We start from the raw sequence: 24,695 nt of genomic DNA on the forward strand, positions 1-24,695 counted from the left end.
AGTTAAAATGTGGAATTGTAGGAAACTTAGTGAGAATTAGGAGTCAGTGTTGGTGTACTAATTCAATATAAAATAGTTGTCTATTTGTTGTTGTTGTTTTAGTCACTAAATCATATCTGACTCTTGTGACCCCACGGACTATAGCCTGCCAGGCTCCTACGTCCGTGGGTTTTTCCAGGCAAGGATACTGGAGTGGAATGCTGATTCCTTCTCCAGGGGATCTTCCCAACCCAGGGATCGAACCTACGGTTGCTGCTGCATCTCCTGTATTGCAGGTGGATGTTTTATTGCTGAGCCACCAGTGAAGCCCACATTTCTCTATACAGTTGTTTTTATTAATATAAATGTCACAAATCTATATTATTTTAGGCATATTTATTAAAAAAGAAAACCTAACTCATACAAAAATTCGATAAGCAATTTAACCTCTTTTCATGTCTCTAACTTCTTTATTAACTTTTTATGTACATTTTTCTTCTGAAAAATAGGTAAGACAAGTATTCTATACCAGTTGACTTAATTACATGTTTTTTATCATGCATTTTGATACCCTTGAAGAAAACATTGAAAAGTGAAAGCATTGTAGTTTTATATTTATTAATATTTAATTGGTTTAATGGACTCCAATCCTGGAATATTATTAAAAGATTCTTTAGTAAACTATTTCCTTTGGACATTTCATCAAGACAACTTTACATTAATTTGACAATATCTAGTATGTTAACAGTATAACTGTTGCCTTTTTTACATAAATGGATAATTTAATTTTTTATCACTCCATTTCTCAGAAAAAGAGGATGGAAGAGGGAGGTATTTATGGTAGATGAAACTTCAGGTAAATAACATGACCAGAATTATATGGTTCTTAAATGCTATATAGTTCTCAAATTTATGCTGAGATCTCTTAACTCCAATCTCATTTTTTTCTTCTATATGATATTATAAAATCTTTTTTTTTTTGGTTTAGCTTTTTAAGACTTTTAATCTAGCATTCATCAGTGTTGTAATAGTCATATAAAAATTCATATCATAATGAGATTGCTGAGTGGAAAGTCAGTTAACACTAGTGTACTGTAAGTACTTATATAACAATAGGCCTTATTTTCTTATAGCCCTCAAAAAGTAGCTTGATATAAATGATCAAAAACTAATCAGCCTTTTAAAAATGTTTGTTCTTAACCATGTCCAGATTCCTCCAAAGGACCTCAACCATCTTCAGGGGTAAATGGTAACATGCAGCCTCCCGGAACTGCAGGGCAGCAGCCCCCTGCCTCAGCCATCCCTTCCCCGAGCACCAGCAAGCCATGGCGCAGCAAGTCCATGAATGCCAAGCACAGTGCCACCTCCACCATGCTCACCGTGAAGCAGGCAAGCCCAGCCACCTCTCCCACACCGTCTGCAGACAGACTGAAGCCCCCTGCCTCAGAAGGGGTCAAAACAGCTCCCTCAGGACAGAAATCCATGCTTGAGAAATTCAAGCTGGTCAATGCCCGGACTGCTTTACGCCCCCCACAGTTGGCCAGTTCAGGACCCAGTGATGGTGTGAAGGAAGACGATGCCTTTTCTGAATCTGGTGAAATGGAAGGTTTGAACAGTGGTCTCAGTAGCGGTGGCTCAACAAACAGCAGCCCCAAAGTGTCACCGAAATTAGCCCCTCCAAAAGCTGGAAGCAAAAATCTCAGCAATAAAAAGTCTTTGCTACAGCCAAAGGAAAAAGAGGAAAAGAACAGGGACAAAAGTAAAGTTTGTACTGAAAAGCTGGTCAAGGACGAGAAAGATCAGATGATGGATATGGCTCCAAAAAAGACCTCTAAAATTGCAAGCTTAATTCCAAAGGGTAGCAAGACGACAGCAGCCAAGAAGGAAAGCTTAATCCCCTCTTCCAGTGGAATTCCAAAGCCGGGCTCAAAGGTGCCAACAGCAAAGCAGACTGTTTCACCTGGCAACTCAGCAAGCAAAGAGTCTGAAAAATTCAGGACTACCAAGGGAAGCCCTTCCCAGTCCTTCCCTAAGCCCATAACCACTGAGAAAGCAAGCACATCCAGTTACCCTGCTCCCTTGGAAGGAAGGGAAACCAGCCATGCTTCTCTGGCGGGTTCCTCTGTTGGTTTAGTGGTGCAAGGCAGTGGGCAGAGCATGGGAAATGGTGCTGTCCAACTCCCTCAGCAGCAGCAACACAGCCACCCAAATACCGCCACTGTGGCTCCATTCATCTATAGGTAAGGCAGCCTCTCTTCTCCACAGCTTTAAACAGTGACATGTCTGCGCACTCAGAGTGTCCTGAGGAAGGTTGCAGAGTCCTGTTTCACATAGTCGTTGTGGAACAGTGGTTCATCCTGAAGTTAGAGGCCCACAGTGACACATTTTAAGAGAAAATCTCCCGTATCCAGTCTGCTAGTCCTCTTGTCCTTCCCCTCTCCCCCTTTTCTTCCCCTCTCTACTCAAGAAATGGAGGCCTTTGAAAGTGAACCTACTCGTTGTTCAAGGCAAAATAGAACCCAGGTGCCGTGACTTTTTTCTTGGTCCTCTTACTATTAGTCATTCAGAATAATTTTATTAGTTATTTAAAATAATTATTTTTTTATGGAGTTTAGGGATATTTCACCCATGGGAGAAAGTAGACCCTAATGGTTAAGGGTGCAGGTTCTAGAATCAGGCATATGTAGATTTGATAGCCAGGTCTCCCACTTAGCAGCTATATGCCTTTGGACAATGAATTTAATATCCTTAATCTCATTATTTTCAAGTGTCAAAGAGGAATAGTATCTAACTGGCTGAGTTGGGAAGAATAGCAGGCATAATGCATATAAGATGCTTATTATATATTCCAGCACCTTGTACATGTTTGTTATATGTTGTTTATAAGGCATTGTTTTCCCAACATAAAATGTATATTAACTTTCCACAGCTAAGCCTGTGTTTCTAGGTACAAATAATGATCTAAGCAATTATTATATTTATACTTCATTAACTTTTTGTTTATATTTTAATTTTCATGTATTAAAATATATAGCACATGCTATATTTTCAAATATAAATCCTAGTATACAGCTCTAAAAAGAATACGTTTTGCCTGTTGTTTTGTGGTAAGTTTTAATCAGTTAGAAATTTCAGTGTTGCTGTGTCACCATTTTCATTCCCTGTCTATTCAGTGAAGAGGTTACTGGAGAGGAATAATGCCTATGATTTTGGCAGTTGAATAGTTTATCTACAGGAAAAATAGGATGTAGCATTTACTACAAATAGGAAATGATCAAGATTATATTGTTTCAAATTTTATTAAATGTATTGCATATATGAGTTTTTAAGTAAAGAAAATAATTGTAAATGCTTTGTTTTCCCTCCCTGAAAAAACCTAAGTGCTTTAAGTTATCCCCACCCCCTTCACCCCACACCAGAGATTTATGTACTCATCCAAACAAATGTTTAGTTACCAAATTTCAGATCTTAGCTTACCTTATTTAAGTCTGCTCATCTGACTAATAACAATGATCCATTTAAAACTGTTGTATTCAAATCACATGGTGTCATGGAGCCCAAGCTCACTCTGCTCGCTGCAAGGCAGGGCAGTAAATCCAGAGACGGGTCGCTAGGTCAAGGAATAATGAGTTTAATCAGAAAGCTAGCTTTCATGCATTTGGAGAAGGAAATGGCAACCCACTCCAGTGTTCTTGCCTGGAGGATCCCAGGGACGGGAGCCTGGTGGGCTGCCGTCTATGGGGTCACACGGAGTCGGACACGACTGACGTGACTTAGCAGCAGCAGCAGCAGACCAAGAAGATGGCAGACTAGTGTCTCAAAACCCATCTTCCCTCGGTCAGAATTCAGACTCTTTTTATACGGGGCGGAGGGAGGGGCACACTGGGCTGCAGACCAGTGGCTGAGTGGGACCGCTCTAGGTCATGCCTGCCTCACCCTCATTACAGCGGCAGTCAGCAGATCCTTTTAACTCCAGAGACCCTACCTGACCAAAAAAAAAAAAAAAAATTAAGATGTTAGAATCATAATCCACATTTCAACAACATAAGAAGAAATTATAACGTTTGAAATATGCCACACTCAGCACACTTGTGGCTCTCAAGTATATTCCGTAAAAATGTCCCTCATTTCAAATCACCACAGATGAATTTCAACAAGAAAGTATAAATCTAAGCAGAAAGGACATACCCACCAATTTAGCAAGCTTCTTTCTGTAAGTAGCAGCAGATGTTTTGGGTTGTTTGCAATAACATATCCAGTGGGTACAGATTTAGTGATTTCCATTTGAAAGTATAGCCTTTGCTATTTAAAAGCGGAAGCAGCATAGTTTAGAGGTTAAAGTGTGAATCAGCTGTGTGACTTTGCCAAATTCCCCAGCCTCTTTCAGTTTCTGTTTGCACTCTTTAAAATGGAGACTATAAACCTGAGGTAATATAGCCAAGTAGCTAGGATTTCAGGCTGTCAAGTCTGTGTGTTCTACCAAGGTTCAGAAATAGCACCTTGTATTATTGAGACAGTGGCCCCAAGAGCCAGGTTCCCTGGGTTGAAATCTTGATGACATCATTTATTGATCATGTGACTTTGTGTAATACATTTAAAGACTCTGGACCTCAGTTTTTATAATCTGTAAAATAGAGGTAGTAATAATAGAAGCTTCCTCATAAGGCAATTTGAAGGTTAAATGAGTTGATCCTTATACAGGGCTAAGAACAGTACCTACCACATTGTAAATGACCTTCCCCAGACTTCAGTTTCTAACCTGTAGAAACTGTAAAGTGTGGTCGAATATCTACCTCATTTGGTTGTTTTAAAAATTAAATTAGGACAATCTTGTGTAAAGACGTAAGCACGGAGCCAGATTCAGAATAAATTGCTTATAACTGTCATTAATTCTGTGTTTTATTTTCAGTAATTTAAAGTAATTGAAAACAAATAAAACCATTGAATCAGAAATGTCATATCATAGTCTACATATGAGGCAAAGGTTGCTTGAAGTGTTTTATAAGTTCAGAATAGTTTTATTAATGATAATATAAATCATCTTAGAGTAGACAGTATTCAAGCTTCATAACGGTCAGTGAAAGTAGTAGAGTCACATCATACGGCTTTTGTGACCCCAATGTCTTTTCAACTCTGACTACTCCAACACCATTTACAAATTTTCTTGGAAAATTTTCTGTCAGGAAATTTTCCTGACAGACTTTCCTAGCGTTGCTAATCATTTGATAAGATAATAGTAATTTAGTGTACTATTTTATAATGGTGTTTGTTGAGTGCTTACTTAATGCAAGTCTCTATACAAAATTTATATTCTTTTTTTTTCATTTAAACTGTGTCATAAACCCATGACAAAGGGATATAACAGCATTTTACAGGGATGAAGAAGCAGCAATTTCAAGGCAGAATAATGATAATCCCTTAAAGTCACAGGCCTAGCAGGAGTTTGCCTTTGAACCCATATATGCCTGAATCTCTAGTGTGCTCTCCTTTGCTTTGCAGTTCTTTCTGTACGTGTAGAAATAGGAGACATTGTTACTAGGGAAATTCTGGCTGGGAAAATGTCAATAGCAGATTTGCAGATATCTCCATCAGAATTCATTTATAATGGGAAATACTTTACTGCTTTTAAGTAGAATAAGTTTAAAACACATATTTATGTGTGTATATATATCTATATGTATAAACATGCATCTATTTGATATTTAAAGAAAATTAAATAGCCTTTATATAATGAGAAGATTGATGGGTCATGTATACGTTTCCTTGTTCTCAGTCTACTTCTAGGTCATGCTGATTATTAATTATTCCTTTGGGGACTTTATATTTGCTTCATAATATTCTTTACTGCAAATTGAATGTTCAATGTCCTATAAATATAATGTTGAGTTTTAGAAGTTAATGAATTTTATATTAGACGTACTCCTGTATAGTGCAAGGATATTCTGTATTAAGGTCCTGAAGCTCATTTATCACTACAGTGTGATAAAAGTAGTTCTGAATTTGGCATACCTTATCCATTTAATGTGTGGATAGGACTAAAATCAAGATGAAAAATTGTAAAAGATTTGAATTCACTGTAAGAAGTTTCCAATATTTAGACCTGTATGAATGGATTAAGCTGTCTTTTTAAGTGTTAAGGTGACTACTGAAGATTCTTAAGTGATACAGTGACCAGTTTCCATAGTTTAAGTAAAAGAAAATCACCAACGTTTTTTTTTTTCTTTTATGTACTCATTACTCATTCTGAAAATACTGTGTTATAAGAGTTACAAAGAGTAAAAAAGTCTCTGTTCTGTGGGGGTTCAGTATATTGGTGATAATGATAAGAATTTAATCAAGAACTTAAAAAAAATCATTGTTCTCATGGAAATATGTATAACAAATAATGTAGAAGAGTTGTCCTGACTCTTGTGTGAGGGTGGAGTCAATGTATGCTTTAAAGAAAAGGTGAAAGAACAGATAAGACTTAAAAGATGAGTTAGAATTTGGCAGGTAGAAGGAAGAATGTTATGGCGTCATCCAAACTTGACATTTTTACAATCAAAGCATGATGGAAAAAATAACAGGCAAATTGCTAAGTAATATGTAAATGCTAGTAACCAAAACTGCTAGAAACTAGAGATTAGAATCCATGATGACTTCATTGGGAAACTAGGAAGAAAATTCAGAATGAATCCATACTTCGTTTTTCTCTTTCAGTCATTCCCTCCCAACATGTCTTATTTTCAGCTAGTCCTATTGTCTCTTTCTCTAAAACATCCCTTAGTTGTACATTTCTTTCTATTCCCACCCTACTTCCCCTGGGGCAAGACATGGTACCACCAATTTTCACCTAGTTTCCAGTGAGTCTTCTAGCATTTCCTGTTGGCTCTTTCCAGTAATATCCTTCACACAACAGGGACTCTAATCTTCTAAAAGAATAAATTTTATGTCATTTAAATTCATATACCATCTGTTGGCTTTCCATTACATGTAGTAAAACCCAAGCTTCTTACCAAGCCCTACAAGTTCCTACACAATCTGGCCACTATCTCGCCTCTATCTAGCCCTTAAACCACAGTCCCTGCATCCCTGCGTTCCTTGTGTTCTCAGCAAACTCACTTGTCCTGCTTTGGGGACTTTGTCATAGATAGTCTCTCTGCATGTAAGGAGTTGCTCCTGGATTAGAGCAGGCTCCTTTTCATCAGAGCTCTACTTACATGGTGCTTATTAACACAGTCTATCTTCAGCTATCTAATCTGAAGGAACACTCACAATGCCTCTTGCCAGAATTGTATGCTATATTGTCCTCTTGTGTTTTGTTCATAGTTTATCACCATCCACTGTTTTTTTTTGTTGCTGGTTTACTTATTGACAAGAGTGAATTCAGCCACCTCCAACTATAACATAAACTCTTTGAAAAACAAGAGTCTTGTCTATTTTTATTTGATAGCATAATTGCTCAAGACAAGCCTCCCACAATAGGAACCAAATAAAAATTGAGTGAAACACCATCATCATGGCTTAGACTCGCCCACTACAGAGGAATAGAAACACTGCCAAAAATGTACAATGGAATAAGAAAAAGTCAGAAGTCTTTTATTCCTATAAATGGTAAAGTTTAGTTGAAATATAAACAACTTTAAAATGTTTACAAAATGAAACCATATCTACTCTTTAGGACATTCATTCATGTATCCGCCCCCCCCCCCCCCACTTCTGACTCCCTGCTAAATAGCTTTACTTTATTAAGGTATCAGGGTCAGAGTGAAATGTCACACATCCCACATGTTATTTCTTTTCTTTCTATGGTCCACAGTGTAGTAGAAAAGAGACTGACTCAAACATAACCACAGTTTGAAGCAGGAAATGTTTTAAAAAAAAAAAACAAAACAGTAGTGAACCAGATTTGGCAACTCAGACTTCGAAAAATGGAAAATTACTGCTAGTTGTTGGAATCAGAAAGTAGCACTTAAGCTGGATTCTGAAAGAGAAGTGAGAGTTGGACATTTAGAGATGAGAGGGACAGAAAAGGAAATGTAAGACTAAAGGAGCCAAATATACAGGATCAACACTAGATATGTAGGTTGTTGGCAAGATCTGTATTCCTAGAAAACAAAGACTGATTGCAGCCTGATTGTAGTAGAAACTCTTGAATGTCAAAAACTTTAGACTCTGTGTGAGTGTGTAGTCTAGCACTTCAGAGCATGGGTGTGCGGCGCAATCTGAAAATGTACTTTGTCTTCTTGTGTAAGTAAATTGTTAGTGGAAGAGGTCAGGGAGGATATACCAGGGTCAGTGGCTGGATGAAGGAGACATTTACTGACTTTCAGAGTCAGCTTTGTTAAACTTGAGTTAGAGGTACTGATTATAGGAGGAAAAGAGAGATAAAGAGTAAGAACATACTTAAGAAGAAAAGCTTACTTTTCCATGTTGCCCTTCTTTCTTGGCGTCTACCCTCTATGTTACAGTCTTCAAACTTGTTTTCCTTGCCTGGAGTTCAAAAATTGTTACCTTAGCTCCTTGGGACCTTCAAAATTGCCTCCCCTCTTTCCATGTGTCATTTTTTTCTTCTATTTCTTTTACTTTCATTACTTCACAGCTATACTTTTTGTGCTTATAAAGATACATGAATAGTGAAGTTAGTCAAGGAGGCATGAAAGACCTGTACATTTTCTCCAAACCTCAGTATTTTTAACAGCACCCAATAAAGTTCAAAATAGCTATTAACCAGATTCATAACTTATGAGTTTGAGGAGATCTATGTGCTTTTTGTTATTTTCTGACCATTTGTGATAAATGTCAAGAAAAGAGTGTTTTGGACATAGAGCAAACATCTAAAGGCAAAGAGAGAGAATCGGGCGGGGCGGGGGGGGGGACATTTCACAAAGGAAAAAAAACTGAACTCAATCTTTAGATAGGGCAAAATATTGTTAAACTGAGAGAAAAATCAATGTGCTTCTTAAACCCTTTGATTAACTATTAAATATAAGCAGAAACCTTCTACATAGCCTTGGTTTGTAAAATCAGGTTAAGAAGGTCTGAATTTAGAGGTTTCCTTTTGTTTGATATAATGTGTCTTGAACAACAACATTAGGGGTTTTGGGGAAAGATTTAGGTTTTAACAAGATTTTGGAGATCTCAGATTTGCCTAGAAAGTGACACAGAAAATTGGCACCTGAATATACGATGTTCTGAAAGGCAAAGAATGCAAAACCTTAGTTTTAAAAATGCTTACTTATATGGTTTTAAGTTTAACTTGTTTGTTGAACCAGTATATTGAGCAGGAGGTTGTGAGTTTACAAAGATTGATGTGAAGCATTTAACCATCTTGCAGATAAAACTTCTGTAAGCCCTGAAGCTATTATTACGGATTATGTATGCTGCACTTGTGGTTTTATGTGAGCTGGGCATAATTGGTCATCAGCCCAAACTAAAGCTTATTGAAAGCTTGCCTTGCAAACTTGTCTCTGCTAAATTTGATATATATATCTGCCTAGGGTAGAGGGTAGCAGTTTAGCTTCCCTCACACAGGAGTATTTTAAGCAGGAAAGCAGAGCTAATGCTAGAAGAGGGTCTGTTGTGTTGAAGATGGTCATGAGTTGGCATTTCTTCAGAGAGAAGCTTGGTAAACTGCCCTTTCTATATTTAGCTTATAAGCTTCAGTGCCAGATTGCCCAACCAAACCACTACTGTTTCTTTTTCTTATATTTCATCTTTTCTTGGAATATATATATATATATATATATATATATATATATATATATATATATATACTTCACAGCATGTAAGGTCTTATTTCCCCCCGCCCAGGTACACCAGGTATTGAACTGGAGCCCCTTTCATTTGGAGCATGAAGTCTCAAACCCTGGACTACCAGGGAAATCCTTGAAAGCAAGCATTTTATAGACTATTTCTTAGTGTGGGGTTGATGATAGTTTCTCATGATTAGACCCACAAATATACTTTTTGTCTAGAATGGCACAGAAATGATGCTGGATTTTTTTTCTGTTTCCTTCCTTTCAAGTATCAATAATACTAATATTTCCCATTTTAGTGATGTTGAATTTGATCACTTGTTTGAGATGTTGTTTGCTAGTTTCCTACTCTATAGTTATTTTGCCCCATTTCTATTTCACAGATATTTTTATGGGAAGATGTTTGGAGACTCTATATAAATTCTATTCCTTGATCCACTTTCACCCGTAGGATTTTAGCACACATTGAGATTTCTTGAACTTAATCATTTACTCCAGTTGATGTCATGTGATTTCTCATTCCATCTGTATGTATGCCTTGCCATTCAACTTTTAGAAAATGATGTCCCTTCTTATTTTCCTCCTCTTTCCCCTCTTCCTTTTCCTTCTCCTATACTCTATCCCTCTCCTTCGCTTTAAATTTTATGGACTGATGGACTCCTCTTGTCTTCAATGGATTATAATCTATTGATAATGACTCTTTACTGTGATGTTTAAATTTTCTCAAGTCAGGCTACTGGGATCCACTTCACACTCATTTCTGCTCACTCCGTTATTCTTTCATAACTTTGTTTCATTTTGGCTCAAGCTGATCTAAACTCATCATGTACTCTCACTGCCTTAACTTGAGCTTTTACCAATGGTGCCTTGAGTTCTTTTGTCAAGAATAATATTTAGAAGCCTGATCTCACTGCCCCTACGTTTCCTAAATGGTGAAACAAATAGGTGTATACATAACACACATACGCATTTGTCTCAATATCAGTGAGGTATCTGTTAGAGAATTCATAATGCCTCTAATTCCAAATCAACATGTGAAGTTTTGTCTTGCTTTCTCCTTTCCACGCTTGCGCCTTCTTTTCTCACCTGAGAAGCCTGGCTCCCGCTGTCCTCAGTATACCTTCTTATTTGCTCAGCACCCTCCCGCAACACACAGATCTAACGAATGTCCCATCCATCCTGGCCTGCTCTTCATCCTGACAGATTGCTGGCCTTTACCCGGCTGCCACCCAACTGCCGCCCACCAATAAGGAAATAACGGCTTTTAGAAAGATACTTGATTTTTCTTTCTTTTCTATTGAATTTATAAAGCAGGAACTATAAGACCATTCATTAATGTTGCTGATTCAAACCAGTTTTGCTTGTGTCCACGTTTGTGACTGGTATATCCATATAAAGATGAGTTCATATAGATAGATTTTTTTTATATAAACCAATATGCAACACCTCTATTTGTGAAACTGAAAATCTGAACACTGATAGTACCTAGATGTATTGCTGAATTCCTTTAGATGGCATGGATAATAGCTTCCTTTTCTTAAAAGTAAAAATTTAAAGTAGTAAAGAGTAAAATTAAGGTTAGACCATTGAGTACTGTTACATTATTAACTCTTAGATAATAACTTAGTGGCTAAGCTATCTGGTATCTGGGGAGACACCATATATATTAACATGCTCAGTGTCCAGAGACGCTGCTGCTGCTGCTGCTGCTAAGTCGCTTCAGTCGTGTCCGACTCTTTGCGACCCCATAGACGGCAGCCCATCAGGCTCCGCTGTCCCTGGGATTCTCCAGGCAAGAACACTGGAGTGGGTTGCCATTTCCTTCTCCAATGCATGAAAGTGAAAAGTGAAAGTGAAGTCTCTCAGTCATGTCTGACTCTTAGTGACCCCATGGACTGCAGCCTACCAGGCTCCTCGGTCCATGGGATTTTCCAGGCAAGAGTACTGGAGTGGGTTGCCAGTGCCTTCTCCGAGAGACACTTGGATGGAGTTAAATTGTAGAGTAGTGGTTCATAGAACAATATTTATAAGATGCCAGGTTTAAATACAGCTTAAGTATCTACCAGCTTGTTATACAGGGCAAACTGTTATACCTCTATAACCCTTAATTTATCCACAGCACCTACATTACCAGTGTCTTAGTCTGTTCTGGCTACTCTAACAAGAATACTATATACTAGGTGGCTGAAACAACTAACATTTATTTCTCATAGTTCTGGAGGCTGAGAAGTCTAAGATCAGAGTGCCAGCAGATTCGGTATCTGGTGAGAGCGTGGTTCCTGGTTTTTGATGACCGTCTTCTCATTCTGTCCTCACATGGTAGCAGGGGTGAGAGGCCTCTCCAAGATCTCTTTTATAATGGCACTAATCCCATACAGAAGGGCTCCATCCTCATGATCCTATCACCTCCCAAAGGCTCTGCCTCCTAGTATCATCACATTGGTTTCAACACATGAATTTTGGAAGCAACCAAACACTGAGAAAATAGTGACAGTATTGTGGAGTTTGATATGCCCTAGATAAAAGAGTAGGCATAGCACTTGGCACATAGTGAGTGCACTTAAGTGGGGAAATAAATTTTATGTTAATCATTGGTGAAATCTACTTTTACCTACAGAGACTCTTAGTAACAGATACTAGCACTAACATATTAATATTAGAACTCTAAATAAATTAAATGGTGTTTTTGCCATACCCTATCTTACAGTTTCAGTAAGTACTCTTTACATGTTGACCTTGTAAATGCACAGTCAGATGGTCTGCACAAAATAATGTCTTCTGAATAGTTTGAAGGAACCTCATGATACTCATTTTCTTTCCTTTTCCCAGTCAATCTGAGGAGAGTTCAATATCATTCTACACGGAAGCAGTGAATGATGCCACTGTGACTGTACCTTTTGATTAGAGAACGCTATTGATTCTTAAGTCTTCATTAGTTATTTTATGAATCATCCCTGGAGCTTTTTATTTTACTGGCATGAAGCATGTGCAGAAATAGAGGACATGCTGAGAGAATTCAGAGTTTAAACTGAACTTCTTTGATCATTTATATAAAAGTTAAATCTTTACCAGTTAGTGTTGACTGTCCCTCTAGAGACTAGAGTTAAAATCTGACTCCACTTTAACAAATAATGAGGTGCAAATCGTGGAGAAATGGATGGCTTGTAACATATGTAGAGCAGGAGGTCTGGAACCATATACATGTGAATACAAACCAAAGATGATTTCTCGGGGTCTTTTTATAGTTATTTGAAGTATAACTTATCTATGTTCCTTCCCTTTATCAATCTGTTGCTCTATCATTGCTATTGTAAGGAACTCAGATAGGGAATATAGTGACGCATACACCAAAGAATGTGAAAATATGGCGTAAATAAAATTATCTCTTGTGACCTAAATTAAAAACAACAAATGGGGAAAAAAAAAGTTAAAGAGCAAATCAGCCAGAAATGTTCACTGTCACATTAAAAAATAAAACAAAGGTTTCTAAGACTGAAGTTTGAATATTTTTACCTAAGGGTGGGGACTTAGCCAATGGAATTAATACCAGGTTTCATATACTGAGGAAGATAGCCATACACTGAGAAGTACTTTGTAAGTTGTGTTTATTTGCAGCAAAGAAAAACTCTGCTCTCGAAATACACTCTACATATTCTTCTGCTCTGTAGAGATTTTCCTAGAGGGAGATGCTCTGCATCTTTTAACTAAGGCTACAAGTATTCTGATTCCTGAGATAGCTCAGGTTTTGTTCTAGGAAGACCCAGTTGCCGTTGGGCATTGGACAGCCATCTTAGAGAACTGCTCTCCGTGACTCAGCGTCTGACAGGCCAGGCTGTGAATTCTGACCTGTGTGACTGTAGACCGCCCTGGCTCCCAGCCAGTTCTAACCGCCCATTCCTCTCAGAGACTCCTTGGCAGGCAGCCAGTACACTCTCTTGGGGTCTCCTATTTCACTATATACTAGCAATTTAAACTTCTTCTGCAAGTAATAACAATCCTTAGAAAATGTCAGAGGAATATTTCCCCCCTCATTCATAGACACCAGGCTGAAGAATAGGCCAAGGAGGAGCAATGGCTCACAAGTAGAGTCCAAGTGGAGGAGTAGATGAAACTGAGCTTTGGAAGTGAGTGGGCAAGGGCGATAGACAGGGCAACTAGGAGATCCTGGGGGACACAGAAGAAAGAAAGTGGCACAGAGAGCCAGATATACTCCCCACATTTTAACATTGGCCAGAGTCCCACAAGCCTCAAGAGAATGCTTTTCCAGACCTTTAGTAATTATAGTACTTGAGCTCACAGTTATTTTGTGAAAAACATATTTTTCTTTACTTTTGCACATAAGCAAATTGAGGTTCAGAGGAACTAAGTAACTTAGCAAGGTCACATGAGTTAATAACTGCTTAGAGAGCCAAGTTTCCAACCAGACCCAAAGCATGCATTGTGATCCCGTGCTTCCTTCCATATATTTTACCCACCAAGAAGACTATTTTTATAATCACTACGGATAAGATTTACTCATTCATATATATGCTAGATGTGGGGCTAGGCATTGGGGTATAATGGTGAGCTCAAATACGGAGAATGGACTCTACTTTGAAGATGAACATTTATCAAATAATTGCACAAATGTCACATTGTGACAGTATGAAGTTCTGTCAAAAAAGGAGAAAAATAAGTATCTGTAATTTTGGACTTTGCCTGAAAATTAGGAATGTCTGCTAGAAATCACTGGAGGTCAAGGCACAGCTTTCTATGAACTCTTACATGCCTCTTTCTTTTATTATATCAATTCCTGTATACATATGCACAGCATTTAATTTTCCATGATTTATTAAGATCCTAATGAATTTTTCAGACTTTCTAGACATGCCCAATAAATTAAAAAGAAAATATGTTTATCATCAGTGACTACACTTTATTTTCTCTTAAACAAAACCAGGATTTAAAATAAAAGTAAGATATTAGGTAAAAATTTATTAAAGATATACTGAATTTTTCTTTCACATATAAATATTCTTTTTAGATTTTTTTTTAAGTAAGAAATAGTTAGTGATTACTTTCCATGGTCCAAACCCTGTAGGAATGGGACCCCAGACAAATGAGGTAACTATGAAGAACAAAGTCCAGTGTACAATGCTGTATTGTCTTGTCCCCTTCTTTCTCTTGTACTTCATAGTACGGACTTTCTAAATATGTGGTATTCTTGACCAAATATATGTAGATTTTGAAACTGCATAAGGAGAGAGCGAGCCTCTTAAAACGTTTGTCTGTGCATAAAAGGAAGAAGCATTGTGTGAAGACTGGACTATCAAAACGTGTGGTCCTTCTGCGGAGAGCCTTTTATTTAATTAGACCCAATCTTTACACATTAATCACACACAAATACATATCCATGTACATATATAGACAAATATAAAACAATATAAAAAGGGGGTTTTCAGAATGAGAATTTCTTTTTGATTGACTTTTTTCTGAAATGAAAACATCATAGTGACATTTATAGCCCATAGTAGAGTCAGTATTTATTTTATATATACTTTGTATTTTAGGATATATTTTATAGAATTTGCAGGGAAAGAATATTTGGGTTATTTTCAATGCTTTTATTATTCTCAGAACAACACAATTTAGCTAGGCTTTCTCTAAAACAGCTAAAAGAAAAAAGAATCTTTTGAAACCTTTTGTCAAAAAAAAATACATTGGTAATTACAAGCTTTCAAACTTAGAAAAGTCTAGGAAATCTGATTTAACATCTCATTACAACTTGGGTTGTATGTGAAAAATAAGGAAATCTGATTTAATATCTCACTATAACCACTGTATCTCAGTTTTATGTGAAAAATAAAGAAATTTCTCAGACATAAAGAACTGCTCATTCACCTTAATAGAAAACTTTTAATACATTGATTTCTTTCTGTGTTAGAGAACTTTGATGAGTCACTGATGACAGCAATCTGCATTTCTGTCCTCTTGGTTCATTTCAGAGCTCATCCAGAAAATGAAGGGACCTCTTTACCATCTGCCGACTCCTGCACCAGCCCTACTAAGATGGATTTATCATACAATAAGACGGCTAAGCAGTGCCTAGAGGAGATATCTGGTAAGTGACCTGATTGATGCATAGGCCAAACTCAGAATTCTTGTAATCTCTCTACATAAGTCTTTTTTATTAAGTCATATTTGTGCTATACTGTTTTCCCTTAGGCATATATGGACTGTGTACATTTCATGCTTCAGAGATGTTTCGGTATTTGACTGTTTTCCATAGAATGATCTCTTTGTTGTTCTGTAAAGTATTCTGTAAAGAAGGGTAGTGCTCTCAGAGGCTGAGATTTTAAGTAATTGTTGCCCTCAGTCAAGTTGAATACTCTCAGAGACAATCTGGAGAAACTTCTGTTGTTAATAAGGCAGTCCTTGGATGTATTTGCAGATTTTAAAAATATTAATGATCATGTGGGAATGTTAACTTTTCATGGCCAATCCAACCTTACTTTATCTTCAATTCTGTATTATTTTGTATATTTCTGCAGAGTGGCTCTAAATGTGTATTCTGTGAAAAATCTAATTATGGGAAATTTTTTCATTTTATATAAATAATGTAAAAAAATGCCATATACAAATTCCAGACCCAATTTGTCAGATTCTCAGCATTAGTGCATTGTTTTTCCTAGGATCTGGATAAGCCTAGGCACATAGCAAAGGCTTTTGGAATAATTTTATTATATACAGGTCAATATTCACAAGGAGCGAAGTAGGCTCTTAACACAATTAAATGCTCCTGAGGAGAAAAAGTCCCTGATTCTGAGAAATATCAAAGGCAGAAGGAGAAGGCAGAAATTAGAGGATGAGCTCACTGGACGGCATCACTAACGTGATGAATATGAACTTGGTCAAACTCCAGGAGATGGTGAGGGACAGGGAAGCTTGGCATGCTGCAGTCCATGGGGTCGCAAAGAGTTGGACATGACTGGGCTACTGAACAACAAGGGGGAAGAGGGTTGAAGAACATTTTATCTGTTTCCAAGTTTAAGAATGCATAGACATAGAGGTATATTTGTTAGTTCAATAAATCTCTGGCTCAGCCCTTATCTATTTCTAAGGAAAAAACTAATAGAATATTTAATTATTTTAAAGTTACTGCAGTACTCCAAGGATTCAAAATACTGCTCTGAAGCTCATGAGCCTAACCATGTCACAAATTTGGAAGTTAAGAAACGTCCTCATTCATGAGACTTTAAACACTTTGGCAAGCATTAGCCGTTACTTCAGTATCCACCCGTGGATATTGACAACGATGACAGCGCAGCATCCCAAGGGTTCCTTTTGGAATTAACATCCATGATATTATTAGGCTTTAGAGTTTTCATGTGGGAATTAAAATGGGTCAGTGGCGGGTAAGGGCTGAAATGGTAATGCCAAGGCATAGGTATGGGGATGTTATGGGGGGAATTGCTTGAACAATTTGTAGATTTTTTTTCAATCACTAGGAGAAGGTGTTGGTTTCCCATAGTTCCAGATAACCCCACGGTGATTGATGATATATATCTGTATTGAGACTATATATTATTTAAACATAGTGTGGTATGGAGATGTATATGTTTTACACATTTCTTTATTCATGAATGCCTTCAAATAGTATCAGTAAGCCTACAAATTATAAGAACTCAAATCTGTAGGAGAAAATGCGTTTATTACACTTTGACTTCAGATTTTGATGTGAATTTTACAAAGAAACTTGTTTCTCTGAAATTAGTATATCACTTAGTATCTCTGAACATGTTTGATTCTTTCTTCAGTTTTTTTATTCTTTTGACCATTTGATCATTTTTTCATACTTCCAGCTAATATTTCTACTTATGTAAGTCAAATCACTATGTTGTACACCTTAAACTTACACAGTACTATCTGCCAATTCTATCTCAATAAAACTGGAATTTTTTTAAATTTTCCATTTAATGTTCTGGTTTTAATCAAATATTTGAAAGTGAAATATAAACTAGACTTTAACATTTTACAATAGCCTGATGGATTTATTCGAAGGTATAATATTAGTTTTTGACAATAATTATTGTTGTAGAATCATAGATTTGAATCGATAATTTAGATAGGAATATAATAAAAGAAAGAAAATGGCAAATAAGTGCCTAAATGAGGCTGATTTGATTGCATCATTCTTATGATCGTGTGTTTAAAGTGAGTCTATGGTTGCAATATTGAAAATTTCTGTCAGTGCAAACTGGAGATTGCATGAAGGAAAGATATTTCCTTATATTCAGTAAGCTATCATTCAGTTCAGTTGAGTTGCTCAGTCGTGTCCGACCCTTTGTGACCCCATGAATTGCAGCACGCCAGGCCTCCCTGTCCATCACCAATTCCCGGAGTTCACTCAAACTCACATCCATTGAGTCGGTGATACCATCCAGCCATCTCATCCTCTGTCGTCCCCTTCTCCTCCTGCCCTCAATCCCTCCCAGCATCAGAGTCTTTTCCAATGAGTCAGCTCTTCGCATGAGGTGGCCAAAGTACTAGTTTCAGCTTTAGCATCATTCCTTCCAAAGAAATCCCAGGACTGATCTCCTTTAGAATGGACTGGTTGGATCTCCTTGCAGTCCAAGGGACTCTCAAGAGTCTTCTCCAATACCACAGTTCAAAAGCATCAATTCTTCGGCGCTCAGCTTTCTTCACAGTCCAACTCTCACATCCATATATGACTACTGGAAAAACCATAGCCTTGACTAGACGGACCTTTGTTTGCAAAGTAATGTCTCTGCTTTTGAATATGCTATCTAGGTTGGTCATAACTTTCCTTCCAAGGAGTAAGCGTCTTTTAATTTCATGGCTGCAGTCACCATCTGCAGTGATTTTGGAGCCCCCAAAAATAAAGTCTGACACTGTTTCCACTGCTTCCCCATCTATTTGCCATGAAGTGATGGGACCAGATGCCATGATCTTCGTTTTCTGAATGTTGAGCTTTAAGCCTACTTTTCCACTCTCCTCTTTCTCTTTCATCAAGAGGCTTTTTAGTTCCTCTTTGCTTTCTTCCTTAAGGGTGGTGTCCTCTGCATATCTGAGGTTATTGATATTTCTCCCAGCAATCTTGATTCCAGCTTGTGCTTCTTTCAGCCCAGAGTTTCTCATGATGTACTTTGCATATAAGTTAAATAAGCAGGGTGACAATATATAGCCTTGACATACTCCTTTCCCTATTTGGAACCAGTCTGTTGTTCCATGTCCGGTTCTAACTGTTGCTTCCTGACCTGCATACAGATTTCTCAAGAGGCAGGTCAGGTGGTCTGGTATTCCCATCTCTTTCAGAATGTTCCACAGTTTATTGTGATCCACACAGTCAAAGGCTTTGGCATAGTCAATAAAGCAGAAATAGATGTTTTTCTGGAACTCTCTTGCTTTTTCCATGATCCAGCAGATGTTGGCAATTTGATCTCTGGTTCCTCTGCCTTTTCTAAAACCAGCTTGAACATCTGGAAGTTCATGGTTCATGTATTGCTGAAGCCTGGCTTGTAGAATTTTTAGCATTACTTTACTAGCGTGTGAGATAAGTGCAATTGTGCTGTAGTTGAGCATTCTTTGGCATTGCCTTTCTTTGGGATTGAAATGAAAACTGACTTTTTCCAGTCCCATTGCCACTGCTGAGTTTTCCAAATTTGCTGGCATATTGAGTGCAGCACTTTCACAGCATCATCTTTCAGGATTTGAAATAGCTGGAATTCCATCACCTCCACTAGCTTTGTTCGTAGTGATGCTTTCTAAGGCCCACTTGACTTCACATTCCAGGGTGTTTGGCTCTAGGTGAGTGATCACAGCATCGTGATTATCTTGGTTGTGAAGATCTTTTTTGTACAGTTCTTCAGTGTATTCTTGCCACCTCTTCTTAATATCTTCTGCTTCAGTTAGGTCCATACCATTTCTGTCCTTTATCGAGCCCATCTTTGCATGAAATGTTCCCTTGATATCTCTAATTTTCTTGAAGAGATCTCTAGTCTTTCCATTGTGTTGTTTTCCTCTATTTCTTTGCATTGATCACTGAGGAAGGCTTTCTTATCTCTTCTTGCTATTCTTTGGAACTCTGCATTCAGATGCTTATATCTTTCCTTTTCTTCTTTGCTTTTCACTTCTCTTCTTTTCACAGCTATTTGTAAGGTCTCCCCAGACAGCCATTTTGCTTCTTTGCATTTCTTTTCCATGAGGATGATCTTGCTCCCTGTCTCTTGTACAATGTCATGAACCTCCATCCATAGTCCATCAGGCATTCTATCTATCAGATGTTCCCTTACATCTATTTCTCACTTCCACTGTATAATTATAAGGGATTTGATTTAGGTCATACGCGAATGGTCTAGTGGTTTTCCCTACTTAAATCTAGGTGAGAGAATACTGGTACAACAGTGATGAAAGGATGGTAGCCATAGGGAAGTAGACCAATGAGATGACAAACTCTGGCATTTCTTCTAATGATCTTGTCTTCTTATCCCTCCTTGAGCTACTTACTCTCCTGTTCATACCCTAGATCTGGGCATCATCAGAATCTGCATCTTTTCTATAATCCCAGTTGCATGCAGCCCACTCTTGCTCATGACAACCTCCTTTCTTTTCAGTGTGCTCCCTTTCATTCTCTGCCAACACCACTGGTTCTAAGATGTCTAAATCATTGATCCCACTGCCTATAACTTACCCCCACCAAACTCTACATGTCCTTTCTTCCTTCCTTAATCAGGAGAATTCTGATAGTGACGGAATATGATTTTACTTTTGCATGTACTCTTTACTTCCTTACCCCTCTCTTACTTCATTGTACTCATTGGATGAAACCATAGACCTAGTGACATTCAAATCTCCACTTAGTCTGTACCAGAAATGAATGAACCTGGAGAAAAACACATGACATGTTGACGTGATTTGCTTTACATTCATGGCCACCAACCTCAACTGAGTAATTAATGCTGCCTGGCAATCATTCTATATTTCTCTGGTGCGTTTACTGTTTTTTGTCATCTAAGAACAATCTCAAGATTTTGGATGACAACTTTATACCTTTTCTCTGCTTCTCAAATCTCCACTTAAGCAGAGAAAAATACCACTTAGGCAGAGAAAAAAGAATTTCACAAACCCTTGCCACCATACCTACCCATGCCCAGCATTTATACTCATTTGTTGTTCAGTTGCTAAGTCGTGTTCAACTCTTTGTAACCACGTGGACTGCAGCACGCCAGGCACCCCGTCCTTCACTATCTCCCAGAGCTTGCTCAAACCCATGTCCATTGAGTCGGCGATGCCATCCAACTATCTCATCCTCTGTCATCTCCTTCTCCTCCTGCCTTCAATCTTTCTCAGCATCAGGGTCTTTTCCAATGGTCAGCTTGTATATCTGTTTACTCTACTTTTACTTGAATTAGTTTCTTTTCTACCTCTTTAATATCTCCCTCTATACCAAATCACTCTATAGCCCACAGGATGCTGCTGTCTCTCCAATCATAATAAAAAACAGCAACTTTTCTCCATCCCTTCCACCACTTCCTTTCTCTTTCTGATATCTCTTATTGCTGCAGAAACCACAAAGTACACAAACAGTTGATTTTATTGCTAAGCCATACCTTAGACTGGCCCATAGAATGTTTCTTCAAAGACAGTGTGAGATATGAGAAGGCAAATGTTCTAGGAAGTAGAAAAAAATAATTCTGGCCCTTGCATTGCTATTGTTTAGCTGTTTGAACTGTTCCTTGGTTCCCTTCGTTTTATGAGGTGACTATAATGATGCTTAATAAACTCACAGGATTGTTGTGAGATAGGATTTCATTCCATTCATCTTTTCAGTAATCATCATCGGTCCTTTATAAATGCCAAGCATGCCAAAGGCTAGGAAAACAAACATGACTAAGACATGGGTTCTCCTATCGAGGAATAAGAGACAAACTTTAACACCATGAATAATTGAATTACTAGATTTATGGGAACAACTAACTTTGCTGCAAAGATTTATTTAGGGCTTAAAAGAAGGTCACATGTGTATAGTAGAATTCTAATGGATAAAGAAATCAGAAAATAATATTCCAGGAAAAATAAACTTCAATGAAAAAATTTTGAAAAAAAAAATTACTTGCCTTTCTATTTTCCTTTATTTCTTATTATAAAACTGAGCACATTTGGGATTTTCTTAACCCACAGTTTCAATGCTGTTGTTGAACCTTTACTGCTAAATGTTGCTGTGGGGACCTCATACATGTAAATAATATAGAACTCCTCTGATGTAGTTAGTCTTGTCTGGATAAGATCAGATTTTGTGAATTGTTAGAGGCTATACAATTTGGAAAATCCTGAAAATAATTTTAAAAATACAAAATTGCATTGTTTAGAAAGGGGCTCAATCAAGTAAGAAGCTCTGTATCTTAAATATCATTGGCTTCATAGTGGACGTACCTTGATGTCCTGGTACAGTCTTACCTGAACACATTGCCACGTCTTCTGAAAACAGTGCCTTGATTTTCTTTTTGGGAACCAACCACAGCCTCATCAACCTTTGTTCATGTGGTTCAGATGAAATTTACCCAAGCAGATCCTTTCAGAACAACTGATTCTGTTGACCACAGGGACTCTTTCAGGGGTGGACATGTGACTCAATTCAGTTGAATTGGAACCAGTGAGAATCAGTCTTAGAACTTTACTTGACTGTTAGGAAAGAGACCTGTGTTTTTCCACTAGATCCGAAGTTAATCAAAAGAAAGCTTGGAGGTGCTTACAGTTAGTTACCTTCACCCTCCTGTGAAACAAATGTAGAGAAAACAGAACCTGAAGTAGGAGAGAATTAGCTCAATATCTGAGCTCCCTGGTGGCTCAGACGAGAAAGCGTCTGCCTGCCGTGCGGGAGACCCGGGTTTGATCCCTGGGTTGGGAAGATCCGCTGGAGAAGGAAATGGCAACCCACTCGGAAATGGCAACCCACTCCAGTAATATTGCCTGGAAAATTCCATGGACTGAAGAGCCTGGTGGGCTACAGTCCATGGGGTCACAAAGAGTTGGACACAACTGAGCAACTTCACTTTCACTTTCACTGAGCTCTTGAACAAGCCATGTCAGAAACTCTCTCCCTTCTTCCCTGCACTTGTATGTTGTGTTACCCAAGAAAATCCCTGTTTGTGCTTAAACAAACATTAAAAGCACCTCTATTGCATGACCTGTGAGATGCATGACCTGTAAAGTTCTCTGATACTGTTAAGGAGCAAACCTGAATGGTTCATTTTGAAAAGAAGAATTGTTAGAGGGATTCACTAAGTTACCTAGGAAGCTCAGCTTGTTGTATAGCTCATGTGAATTTATAAGAACAGTGTCTTCATGATTAAATGTTCCAAGAAGTTAAAAATTTAGTTAAATTGAGGTATAAATATAAGTATTAGAAATGAATGACACTCAATAAAATAGCATTTTCTAAAGAAAGCCCAAGACTTTTACAGTTTAGAAACCTTATATCCTTCCAAAGTCTTTATGTATTTCTCTTAAGTTTCCTATTGTTTCTCATGTTCCTGGGGAGCAAACTAGTAATACTCACCCAATCTGATGATGATGTTTCTATTAAGTATTACAGTCAGGTGATATGTTTCATGAAATTTGTGACACAGAGTGAGTAAGCTTCTTGCTTCCAGCCTATCATTTAGGAGTCATGCCATGCTCACAATATTACAAGTTCAGCTGAAATAGCAGTTTAGATTTTACTGCCTGGCTTGGGTTTTATTCTCTGTTTCATTGACAAAAAGAATTTGGCCTCAGAAACCATCCCTTTCATCAAGTATCAAGAGATTCTGCCAGATGTACTTTCCATTTCACTGGAATCATTTAGCAAGTTTTTAGATATTTTTTTAGTACATACATCCCCACATTTCCCTTGTTTTGCATAAGGCTATATACCAATGTGTATCACATTTATTTAATCCACTTTTTCACCTTTATATAGAATTTATATTCAACTGAAAAATGATGGTAGATGCCAAACTGAAACAGAATCAGCAAAGCCAATATGTCATTTGTAAAAATGTAATTAAATGATTGGATGGACTCAGGAAGTAAGAATTTAGATTAAACAGAGAGATAAACTAATGGTTACATGTGTCTTTTTCCGACTTTCCAGTCTTTGTATTGAATAATGGGAAATATTTCATATTTAAGATCTTTGTAAATGATCATTTATCTTGCCTCTTTCTTGGACGTTTATAAAGACGAAGATGATAAAGCTCAGGTCATTTTAAATCAGTTTAGATCTTCTACTTAAATAGTTACTTTATAATTATCCTTACTAAAGAGCTCAAAAACATTCCTTCTCAGAACATTGTAGTGGCTATGTTTTACGTGAGGTATTGGCTACATTAGAGTGAGTCACATCTTCAGCATTGATTGGGGGTGTTTGTCTCTTATGCCCTGAGGCTTTCTCTTCCACCTGTATAACATACATTTAAACAGTTTAATATAAATACATATGAATACACCCATGTTTAAATGTACTCCCAAGGAAGCAGAGATAACTGCCTTTAGAGAAGCAATAATTAGGTTTCTAGCTGTTGTTCAGGGTAAACTTAAGGCCTTAAGGATATAGTTTCCAGAGGAGGAACCACTATAACTACAAGTTGACAGTGTCTTTAAACAAAGAAACAAGCACAAATGCCCTTTTGATGCTTTCCTCTATTAGGTTTATGTCTTCAAAATAACTAGCCCCTTGTTACTGAATCCAGTGAACTTAGCCACCTCTTCCTAAATTCACTCCTACAGGAAGATTGTGTTTTGCCCCACTGAATCAGAATGGACCCTGTGGATTCGTTTGACCAATAATCATGAATGGAAAAATGACATGAACCATTCTTGAGCAGAATCTGGTATTTCTCATCTCTTTTTCCCTCTTTCATATCAGTATATCCCAGACTATGGGAAGTCGCTCTTTTAGTACGGTTCTTAGTATGAAGGGTACCTGGATCAGAACTG

At 37.6% G+C, this 24,695-nt stretch overlaps 1 protein-coding gene across 20 annotated transcripts in view; it reads left to right on the plus strand.

Moving 5' to 3' along the window:
- Nucleotides 1-24,695, plus strand: part of NAV3 (neuron navigator 3) — a 902,370-nt gene that overhangs the window by 695,721 nt on the left and 181,954 nt on the right. For all 20 annotated transcript variants that reach the window (XM_069584096.1, XM_069584098.1, XM_069584085.1 and 17 more), the window contains 2 exons: nucleotides 1,190-2,219; nucleotides 15,701-15,816. In XM_069584096.1, coding sequence (XP_069440197.1) covers nucleotides 1,190-2,219; nucleotides 15,701-15,816 — 1,146 coding nt within the window. The remainder of the gene's footprint in view (nucleotides 1-1,189; nucleotides 2,220-15,700; nucleotides 15,817-24,695) is intronic.

Source organism: Ovis canadensis, chromosome 3 (assembly GCF_042477335.2).
Source record: "Ovis canadensis isolate MfBH-ARS-UI-01 breed Bighorn chromosome 3, ARS-UI_OviCan_v2, whole genome shotgun sequence".
Lineage (NCBI taxonomy): Eukaryota > Metazoa > Chordata > Mammalia > Artiodactyla > Bovidae > Ovis > Ovis canadensis.